Genomic DNA, 10,789 nt, shown 5'->3' with positions numbered 1-10,789 from the left:
CAACCCCCCTGCCATGGGCAGGGACACCTTCCACTAGACCAGGTTGCTCAAAGCCTCATCCAGCCTGGCCTTGAACACTTCCAGGGATGGGGCATCCACAGCTTCTCTGGGCAACCTGTTCCCGTGCCTCACCACCCTCTCTGGGAAGAATGCCTGAAATTTACTAGTATGTCTCAAAATATTTCCAAGTCTCGGTGGGTGTGGCCTCAACGTTCTTCCTGGCTGATAAGATGCTGTAGAAGCCATGCGTTTTCACAGCTGAGTGAAGCACAGAGGTGCTCCGACTTACCTTTGAGCATAGAGGAAGCTTGTAATGGAGGTTTCCTACCATTTCGCCATACCTACAGGTAGATGAGGGTGTACTTATTCCCTTAAAATATAAGGAACTATTAAGTTTGAATTTTGAGGGAGGCGGGAAATTCAAACACAGACCACTTTATAATGGTTGTATTTGTGGACGTTTGTGTCTTGAACTTCCCTCCTTTCAGGGGATGTTGTCGAGCAATGAAAATGCTCCGGTTTGGTATGCTCATGATTTCTTTTAACTTGTAGAGCTGCTGTGGTGAGATTAGTCCTGAAATAACTAACATTTGGTGTAGTTATTTCTGCGTTCCTACGGGAATACCTTTAGTCTTACAGAGTGACTGTTACAGAGTGTCATGGCTTCTACCATTTAAAGAGCTTGTATTTGTAGCCCATAGTGAATTTTCTTTCAGATGGATGTCCATGGCAGAATAAGAGAAGTTCTTGCTGAGACTATACGTGAAGAGTTAGCACCTGAGCATCAGCAGTTATCCACAGAAGATCTGATGAAAGCTTTAAGACAACGAGGAATCATTGATGATGTTATGAAGGAACTTAAGTTTGTAACAGTAAGTAGCTTTTGCAGAGTGAAAATATTTTTGCTTATTCCTCTTACTGACTTGGAGTTTTGATTTTGTCAAAACTTGCTACTTTTACAGGTTTGTAATGGCTTTATTGATTTGTGGCATATTATGAGTAGAACAGCTTAATGCATATGCTAAAATTGCTTTAATGATAACACTACGTTGAAAGTATTTCATACAATCACAGAATGGTTTGGGTCGGAAGGGACCTTAAAGACCATCTAGTTCCAACCCCCCTGCCATGGGCAGGGACACCTTGCACTAGACCAGGTTGCTCAAAGCCTCATCCAGCCTGGCCTTGAACACTTCCAGGGATGGGGCATCCACACCTTCTCTGGGCAACCTGTTCCAGTGCCTCACCACCCTCTCTGGGAACTTTTTCCTTATATCCAATCTAAATTTACCTGCTTCCAATTTAAATCCATTTGTTTGGTTTTGCTACATCTGAAGTACTAGAAGAGAGCATACCTGAGGAACGGCATTCAGCTGAAGTGGAGGATTCGTTAATTTTCAGAAAACTGTGGTATGAGCACTGTTACATCCCTTGATGCCTTAAGAAGTCTCAATTGTCATTCCAGGATGCGAGTGAAAAGGAGAGGACTTCAGCTCCAAAACCATCAACGCATTTTGTTGACAGAGAACCGCCAGTTTTGGAAAAAAGTATGTTGCTTGTTTATTTTAATATTTGGGTCACAGTTTTGAGAGAAATTTCAAGTTGATGATTTTTTAATTAAATTTGTAATCCAGTATGATCTGGTATAAATTTGGATGGTTTTCCTGCTTATCCGTAGGAAGTAAATTCATGTAAGCAGCAGAAATGTGTCATATAAAATGTGACTTAAAAAAAAAAAGTAATTTATTTTATATTGACGTAACTTCCATACACTTTAAAATCACCTTCTCCGGAACACTTTTTTTCAGAAAAGTTTCTTTTCTTCTAGTCTGCTGTTAAATAACTGATACTTAACATGCTGCTTAAGATCTATTTGTAGTCTCTTCATTTTTATTGCTACGCTTTACAGCTAACATTGACCCAACACGGAGGTATCTTTACCTTCAGGTTTTGGGTGGAAAAGCTTTTCTGGAACATCTTCAGGAACCGGAGCCTCTGCCTGGCCAAATCTGTTCTACCTTCACTCTGTGTTTACATTTTCGAAATCAGCGCTTCCGTTCTAAGCCCGTCCCCTGTGCCTGTGAGCCAGATTTTCACGATGGTTTTTTACTTGAAGTACACAAGGATAACCTAGGTAAGGAATATCGTGGGGTTAGAGCTGATCCTGTCGGGTTTTTTCTGACTTCAGAGTTGAAATATGAAAATATGAAATATGTGAAATACGTTTGCTGTTATGTATTTGCTTTCTTTCCTGTTTTTTATCATGTTTTCGTAGGGAAACTGATTACTGTGTTAGGTTATGCTGCTTGTAGGTCTTTCTCTACTCTTGCCTCCTCCTTTTCACCCTTAAGTAACTTTTGAATTTGACTGTAATTGACAGTGAGATAACGGTCTCAGAGATAGTAAGAGGTACTAAGGTGGCTGTGATTTTCATGAACTTTGTGGTGACGAGTGAAGAAGGGAAACGTAAATTTGTGGTCATATGGAAGAAAAAACTTCAGCATGAGTTCAGGTTGCCTGCCAGTTGGCAAACACCTGCAGAAGAGTCGTTGTCCACAGCCTGGGTTATCATTCTTCTGTTGGTAGTCAGGGAACACGGCAGGAGCTAAGTATGTTATGAGAAGACTTCTGGATATTGTCTGAATCTTGTAGAAATCTGGGGTAGTTTATGAAATATCAGGGAACAGAGAGAAGGCCAGTGTTGTTGCAGTTGAACTTGGGGAAGGGAGTGAATATACCACCAATTCAAAGTAAACCAGACTTTGTTAATTCTATGGCTCATGGAGTTGTTCTTACCATAGGCTTAAGCTTAACTACAAAGTTGTTTCCTAAATACTGATGTATAGTTAAGTTGACCTGACACATTCTAACTTATTAAAGGAATATTTTTCAATTGCTTTTATCTATTGGTGATTTAATATTCTTTATATTCTTAAATGCTAATTCCATTTTAATTTTTGTGCAGTTGAACCAGTTACATTGGAGTACTCAGCTGTGGGAATCTTACCTCCTCTGTAAATTAACTCTAATTTTACTGTAGTTCTGTCCTGAACTGAGTTTGATTTTAAGGTGGGATCGTTGCTTGCACTTCTGGATGTGAGATTTTTCTTAAAACGCAATGTATGCGATGAATGCAAATGCCTATCTTTTAATTAATTTATTTATTTTGAGAAGGACTTGAGATGATAATGTTCTTGCTGTCTGTCTTGGTTTAATAATGGCAGGTGATGGCAGTAAAATGGTAGATGCAACCGCTATGTTATCTATATGCGATCCAGTGCATATGGTTCTGATCAAAACAGACACATTTGGTGAAACAACACTAGTAGCATCCTATTTCTTGGAGTGGCGATCTGTCTTGGCTGCAGAGAATGGCATAACAAATGTTGCTGTTGAACTCCTGGGTGTAGGTAAGGACAAATAATAAGGTCATATTGAGGACTGGGTATGGAGCTTACTTCTAAGATTAAAGTAGCATTTATGATGTAGTTTCATTTCAGTTCAACTCATAAATTTCTATAAGCTATCCTTAGAAAATGTGTACAAGACCAATTGTCGGAGTTTTCTGTTAGCAGAATACTAAAAATGTATATTCTAGATCCTGTGTAATAATGGTCCCAGTGTCTGGGAGCCCTCACTACTGATTTTCTACAAAATCGTGTAAGTTAGCGACTTTTACAGTGTGTGGGGAAAAAAAAAAGAGCAGTTACTCCTGCTCTGTTTTAGATGCCTACTCTAGACATATCTAGAATGCAATTTATCTCCTATGCCCTGTGACTGGCTGCAAAGAGGGCTTGGATAATTATCTCAGATTTAGGTGTCTGCTTTTTTGGCCAAATTATGCTTTCTTACAGCCTCATTTGAGTTTGAAATTTAAATAAAGATACTTATTTTGCATATACTTAAAGAAGTTCAGTTATTTTTTATGATTATATAGCTAAAATATTTATTTTAATTATTTGCTCGTGCCTGGCTAAAATGTCCTAAGTAAAGTGAATTTAAAAGACCTGATCGAAATCTGTTTTGGTTCAAAGGTACAGAATCAAAGGTTCCTGTTGGCGTTTTAAACATCAGACTGGAAGTGTATCCACAGCTTAATAAGACGCTGTCTCCAGAAATAACTAATACTCAGGTAAGCAATTCTGGGGAGCGCTGGCTTACTCTTTATTGGCAGGGAGAAGTTCAGTATAGAATTACTTAAGTAGATGTTGAGGGCTGTGGGGTTTTGATTGTTCTATACTTCTTTTCCCCATTAAATTTCAGTATTTTTAAAACTACTTTGTTTATACAGAACGTTATCTGAAATATTACTTTGGTAGTTGTATCAAAACTTGAAGAAGTAGAAGAAAGATACAATATAACTAATTTCCTTCAGTTGGTATATGTTTTCTTGCTCTCTCCCATTGGAAATCATAATTTCAAATCAGCTCTTCTGCCTGAAAAGCCAGTAAATGTTGGTCTGAAGGTGCATGCAGACACTCCTCTGTACATCAAGAGCTGAGCCATCCTTCTGTACAAAAATATATCACTTAAGATGAAGAATACTTCAGTCAAACTTGATAGATGAGCCTAAACCAAGAAATGTAACTGGAGTTCTTTGTTTATTGGATTTTCATTTAAAAATACTCCTCTTCAGCACTTGTGTGGCACATTTTAAATATCAAGCTTTGTTTTGCAAAGGCCCGATTTGGTGTGAATGTACTAACTGATTACGGGCTTGTTTTCCTCTTTGGAATTCATACCTGTGTGATTTGGTTATGTCTTTCTTACCTCAGTTTGCTTTGGAACGGCAGAAAACGGCAGAAAAAGAACGATTATTTCTTGTATATGCTAAACAGTGGTGGAGGGAGTACCTGCAGATAAGGCCTACACACAATGTAAGGCTAGTGAAGATTTTTGCACAGGTTTGTAAATTTTACAAGCAGATAGGTCTTTTAAGTTATCTTTTTTATTTTTAGATGCATTTTGAAGTTTCTCTGTATACAGAATCCATATAGATTTATGATGTGGCTACGTCAGGGCCGCATGTGGTGTATTGTATAAAAAATTGAATTTGTAAGCATTGAGCTTCTATATGTGTATTGAAGCTCAGTAACATGATGCAGAAAGAAGGGTTGCTCCAGCCACCCTTGATGCATGAGGTGTTTAAAAAAAAAAAAAAGAGCCTATTTAATCTTTTCCTTGAATACTCACAAATGGCAAGGACTTAAGTGATTTGTGCAACCTATTTCAAAGACGTTTTACAACAGATTAAACAGTTATTAAAAAGAGAGTTACTTAGATTTATCAGAACAAATCCATACAGTACGTGAGCTCTGTGTGGTCTGAAAAGCAATCTCTCTGGTTACTGCTGCACTCTAGCTACAGACATGATTATTGCAGGCTAATAAATCATTGTTCATCAATTGCTCTTTGGTAACTGTCCCCCAGTAAAAGGAATGGGATGATTCTTTGCATTTTCAATGCCATTAATTTGTCTTGCACAATCACAATTTTCCAAGCACAGATAATGAGCAGCAGTTTATTATCGCAAAGTGGCGTCCTGAAGTGATCCCTGCCTGCTCGCTCTTTTCGGTAAAGTAACAGCTTCCATTCTGGCTGTACTGTGAGCGTTCAGTAGTGGTGTCAATTTCCAAATAAAGGTGTGGTGGGTTGGTCCCACAGCAGCTGAGCCCCCTCCTAGTCACTCTCTCACTCCACCCCAGTGGAATGGAGGAGGGAATGGCAAGGATGAAAGCCCCGAGAAACTCATGGGTCGTGACGAAGACAGTTTAATAGTGAAGGAAAGAAAGGAATAGGGGGAAGAAAGTGATGTAAACACAATCGCTCACCACCTCCCACCCCAGGCTCATGCCCAGCAAGTCTCCAAGCAGGGGCTAGTTTAGAGAAAGTCTGTTCCCCCCAGCGTTCTTATACTGATGCCATATGGCATGGAATATCCCTTTGGTCAGTTCAGGTCTGCTGTCCTGGCTGTGTCCCCTCCCAGACTCTTGTCCACCCCGAACTTGCTCTGTGTTGGGACAGAATGGGAAGCAGAGGAGCTTAGCTGCTGCTGTGCAGGCACTGCTCAGGAGCCGCTAAAGCATTGGTCCGTTATCGACACTGTTTTGGTCACAGATCTACAACAAAGCACCACAGAGGCTACTGTGAAGAAAATTAACTCCATCCCAGCCAGACCCAGTACAAAGGCCTAAGGTTTTCCAGGCAGGGTTTATGGAGATACAAAATATATAATCAAACAGAGAATTCTAGAACTGGGAGTTTGACTTGGAACAGGAGGTAAAAATGGGACTTGTACTAGTTTGAGAATAAAGCAGTGTGTGAGTTAGTGGGAGTCCACTTTCTACACACACAAAGCTACAGTAGGGTTGGGAAGAAGGTTGAAGGGGGAAGAGTTTGTGGATAGGATTAGAGGGCTAAGTTCTTTGTTAGAGACCAGTATAGAAACTGGCAGCCCCCATAACACTATAGGAAGTAGGCCTCCGGTAGTTCAGTACCTATACAGAGCTTATCTTGATTCTCCTGCTGGCCATAGCAAATGTTAATAACACTGCCCTTAATGGCCTTCCTCGTTTCTGGGAACTGAAGTGAGATTGACAGAGTTGTTTAATAATTTAGTTTATCTAGTTAATCTAGTTTGTAGGCGTAATGCAGAAGCATGCATTACATATATAAAACTATATTAAATAAAAAATGAATCCCGGTGATTTTTTTTTTTTTTAGCTTGCTTTCTAGCTATAAAATAATTTCCAACGGAATTCCAATTGGCTTCAAATAAATGGTGCTATTCTTACACCATCTTGCTGGAAAAGCATTGGCAGAACCTTAAAGGGGCCAATATGTGACCACAGTAAAAAAATGAGACCATGGTTTCCTGAAGCTGCAGACATGTAAAAGGCTTTGATCCCTTTTTAAATATACAAACTTAAAAGTACCAGTTTAGCCCAGTGAGGGTGAAAAAAGAAGTTTTATACTGCTCAAAATAGTTCTAAGAGTTAATAATCATAATATTTCCCTGCAGCACGTAATAAACCAGACCTTTTTCTGGTCGTCTTATTTTTTCATTTTTCCAAGAAATTAGAAATCTATAGTATTACTATTCTTGTAACTTTTATATATCTAGTGACACCATTGTGAATAAATTTTATTGGGTTTTGGTGTTACAAGAAGTAAAGAGCATACACATGGAGAAGCAAATAGTCACCTTCTAAATTCTAAAATCAGCTGCTGCGTGCTTAATTCTTTGAGGGAGTGTTTTGGGTATTTATTGTGAGTCTCGGTGGGTGTGTAGGTTTTGGGGGTTTTTTGTTTGATTTGGGCTGGTTTTGGTTGGATGTGGGGTGTTTGGTGGCTGGTCCGTTTTTGTTTGTTTGGGGTTTTTTTTGGTTGATGATAATGTGGAAGTTGAGGGTGGATGGAGCATGAATAGATCCTCTCCCATTTAGGAAGATGAAGTTCAGCTTGTACTGCTCCAGGGCTTTGAACTTCTACTCTAGAATTTCCAATGCTGACAGAGCCAGTGGAAAAATCTCATTAAGTGTCTCTGAATGAATTGTCTTAATGGTCTTGTGTCTTAATTCTAGCAGGATTTATGTGTCTTAATATTTCTCAGTGATACTTATTCCAGGGAGAATAAATAATAGAATCACAGAACGGTTTGGGTTGGAAGGGACCTTAAAGACCATCCAGTTCCAACCCCCCTGCCATGGGCAGGGACACCTTCCACTAGACCAGGTTGCTCAAAGCCTCATCACATAGCAAAAAGACAGTTGAAGTGAAGATGAATCTTTTGTAACATTTGCGTGTCTGGGTAGTAAACATGCTTTATATGTTCAGGATGAAAATGGAGTAAACCGTCCGGTCTGTTCATATATCAGACCGCTTCGAGCCGGCCGATTACTAGACACTCCAAGACAAGCGGCGCGATTTGTCAGCGTCCTGGGTTATGAAAGAGCTCCTGTCATCGGGGGAGGTGGTGGCAAACAGGAACAGTGGTGCACCCTTCTTGCCTTTTTGTGTAGAAACAAGGTACGTGCAAATGGTCTTCGTGTGACACGGTAGAGTGGGTATCCTATTCTGACTGAAGTCAGTAATTTAAAACAGGCTGTGAGTATGTGGATTAAATAAAATCTGGAGAATTCTGTTACAATAACTTCTTTTAAAACCTTTTTAAAGAGAAACATGTTAAATAGCAGGCAAGAAGGCTTTGGAGCAGATTTTCTTTACTGCTATTGTTGGGGTCCATTTGTCGATACTTCTGTTAGACAATGAGCTTACTTTTCTTCATTTGCTTTTCTACGATCCCATATAACTATTCAATGAATCCCTGCTAGCGTGCAGGCTGCTAATTTAAATTCTGGACTAATCCAGGAAGAGTTGGAAAGGATGCGCTTGAGAAACTGACTTTAGAACTAAATCATACTTGCAGCCTTTGCATTCGTTTTTTGTACCATAGGGATTGTCACTAAAAGCTTCAACCTGGTTCTTTGGAGTGGTCAGTGCTTTTCATGACCGCTGAGGGGGTTCAAAAACCACCTCACTCGTGTTCATATTAAAAAGATCTGTTGTTCTTGGCAGCAGGTGCTGTATTCCAATTTTTAGACCTGTCTCAAAGACCACACAGACCATACAGTAGCTGTGCTTTCTGAATATCATGTTGTGCACAGGTACCACATGAAGGCACCATTGGCAAACCACTGGCTTTTTCAGAGAGAGGTGGTGGTGGTATCTTTGAGGAACGTTGTGTTTGGAGGCACAGACAAAGAAAGGGTTTTCTCCAAGGCGGAAGTGGAAAACTATAGAAAGTAGCTGGATTTAGCCCCTGAGATGCCAGCTGGGCTGTTGTTTGGGGTTTTTTTGTGGAAGGAGGTGTGGCATTATTGAATGAACACAGGTTCACCAGGAACTCATTTAAACCTACATTTCTGGATACTTTTCTTGTACATTCTGGTAGGGGAAGATTGTGTTATCTGTGTAGTGAACAGATAAATCCAAGAACGCTGAATTTTACATTTTCAGCATTCTGAACAGTGTTTGATTCAAGAGCTGTACTGTTCTACTTGTGAATGCTGTGCGTTGTATTATGGAGGCTTCATTGCCTGAGGATTTGTTTTTCTTACTTCACAGCTAACGTTTGTGAAGAACTTAAGATAAAACCAATGTTACACATCGCATTTAGAAATGGATTTTGTGAATTACCAGTGGTAGCAATAAATTTATGAAAAAACCTTTTTTGTTTTCCTCCTGGTTGAAGGGAAATGCAGCAACGCATTTCACTCGTTACACAGTTAGATCTGTGGGGGCCTATGTTTGACCTTTTTTCATTTTTGAACTTGGTCAACACATTCAAGATGGTAACATAATAAAATTATGTTTTATTAATTGATTAAATTTCTGCATAATTTCTAATATTACCTCAGATATTTGCCTTATGTGCATTTTGGCCTTATATTAGAATGCTAATTTCCTCTTTTCAGATCAATTCTGGTTTTGGTTTACTTGAAGGTAACTTTCTAATAATAAGAAGTGTTTTTCAGTATTAATTAATTAATGAGATCATATATTTGAATTAAAAATATAAATAGTATCTCATTAGAACATACTACTATTTTTAAACCATTTTTTCTATGACAGAAAACTAAAACTTACTGAGTTTAAACCTTAAAATACTGACTTCTGATATGTGCCTTAGGAAAACAGGAGGGAAACATGACTTGTTACATCATGGTTAGAGAAATACTACTCTTTTCTTTCTTTAAGATTTTGTCCTTGCCTGATACTCAAACCAGCTTACTAATATTTACTGCCTAGGGTGACTGTGAAGATCATGCTAACCTTCTGTGCAGTCTTCTTCTTGGGTTTGGATTGGAAACCTTTGTGTGTGTTGGAACAAAAGCAAAAGGAGTCCCCCACACTTGGGTAATGACTTGTGGAACTGATGGAACAATTACTTTTTGGGAGAGCTTAACAGGACATAGGTGAGTAAAAGGAATATAAGAAAACTGAGCAATGTATATTGAGGTTTGCATGTGCTGTTTCTGTTGTTGCTTTATTGGGTTTTTTTAATCTTTACACCCCACCATGTCACTCATGTAATCAAAGACAAAGGTCTTTGAATCTTCTGCATACTGCTGCTGTTCGGAAAATAACTGGTTCAGTGTAAGATGAAATATTTCAACAATTTGTAATATAGTTTTCAGTGACTTTAATACAGTGTAGCAACTGTCTGTGGTAGCTGATTGCTATTGATGGTATCACTGCCTTCATTTGTAATGAAGGAGATGAAATCTGACATGATTCTTTAGGAACAGTCATGGTTTAACCCCAGCCAGCAACCAAGCAGCCACCTGCTCGCTCCCCCCTGATGGGATGAGGAGAGAATCAGAAGGGCAAAAGTGGGAAAACTTGTGGGTTGAGACAAAGACAGTTTAATAAGTAAAGCAGAAGCCAGGCACACAAGCAACGCAAAACAGGGAATTCATTCACCCCTTCCCATGGGCAGGCAGGTGTTCAGCCATCTCCAGGGAAGCAGGGCTCCATCACACGTAAGAGTTAATTGGGGAGGCAAATGTCATCACTACGAATGTACCCCACTTCCTTCTTCCTCTCCCAGCTTTGTATGCTGAGCATGATGACACCATACGGTATGGAGTATCCCTGTGGTTAGTTGGGGTCAGTTGTCCTGGCTGTGTCCCCTCCCAACTCCTTGTGCACCGCCAGGCCACTCGCTGGTGGGGTGGGGTAGGAGGCAGAAAAGGCCTTGCATCTGGGTAAGCCCTGACACGCAGCA

The 10,789-nt window shown here is 39.6% G+C and overlaps 1 protein-coding gene across 1 annotated transcript in view; it reads left to right on the top strand.

Annotated features, from left to right (window-relative positions):
- The first annotated feature begins 716 nt into the window (after nucleotides 1–716).
- The window catches only part of CEP76 (centrosomal protein 76kDa), a 13,480-nt gene continuing 3,407 nt past the window's right edge, over nucleotides 717–10,789 (top strand). Inside the window, exons 1-8 of the mRNA XM_010159559.1 lie at nucleotides 717–872; nucleotides 1,466–1,547; nucleotides 1,910–2,134; nucleotides 3,225–3,410; nucleotides 4,035–4,132; nucleotides 4,776–4,904; nucleotides 7,837–8,028; nucleotides 9,811–9,977. Of these exons, the coding sequence (XP_010157861.1) occupies nucleotides 717–872; nucleotides 1,466–1,547; nucleotides 1,910–2,134; nucleotides 3,225–3,410; nucleotides 4,035–4,132; nucleotides 4,776–4,904; nucleotides 7,837–8,028; nucleotides 9,811–9,977 (1,235 nt within the window). The remainder of the gene's footprint in view (nucleotides 873–1,465; nucleotides 1,548–1,909; nucleotides 2,135–3,224; nucleotides 3,411–4,034; nucleotides 4,133–4,775; nucleotides 4,905–7,836; nucleotides 8,029–9,810; nucleotides 9,978–10,789) is intronic.

The sequence above is a fragment of the Eurypyga helias genome, unplaced genomic scaffold (genome assembly GCF_000690775.1).
Source record: "Eurypyga helias isolate BGI_N326 unplaced genomic scaffold, ASM69077v1 scaffold509, whole genome shotgun sequence".
NCBI lineage: Eukaryota > Metazoa > Chordata > Aves > Eurypygiformes > Eurypygidae > Eurypyga > Eurypyga helias.
The sequence above is the reverse complement of the archived record's forward strand: the minus strand, read 5'-3'. Positions and strand labels throughout refer to the sequence as shown.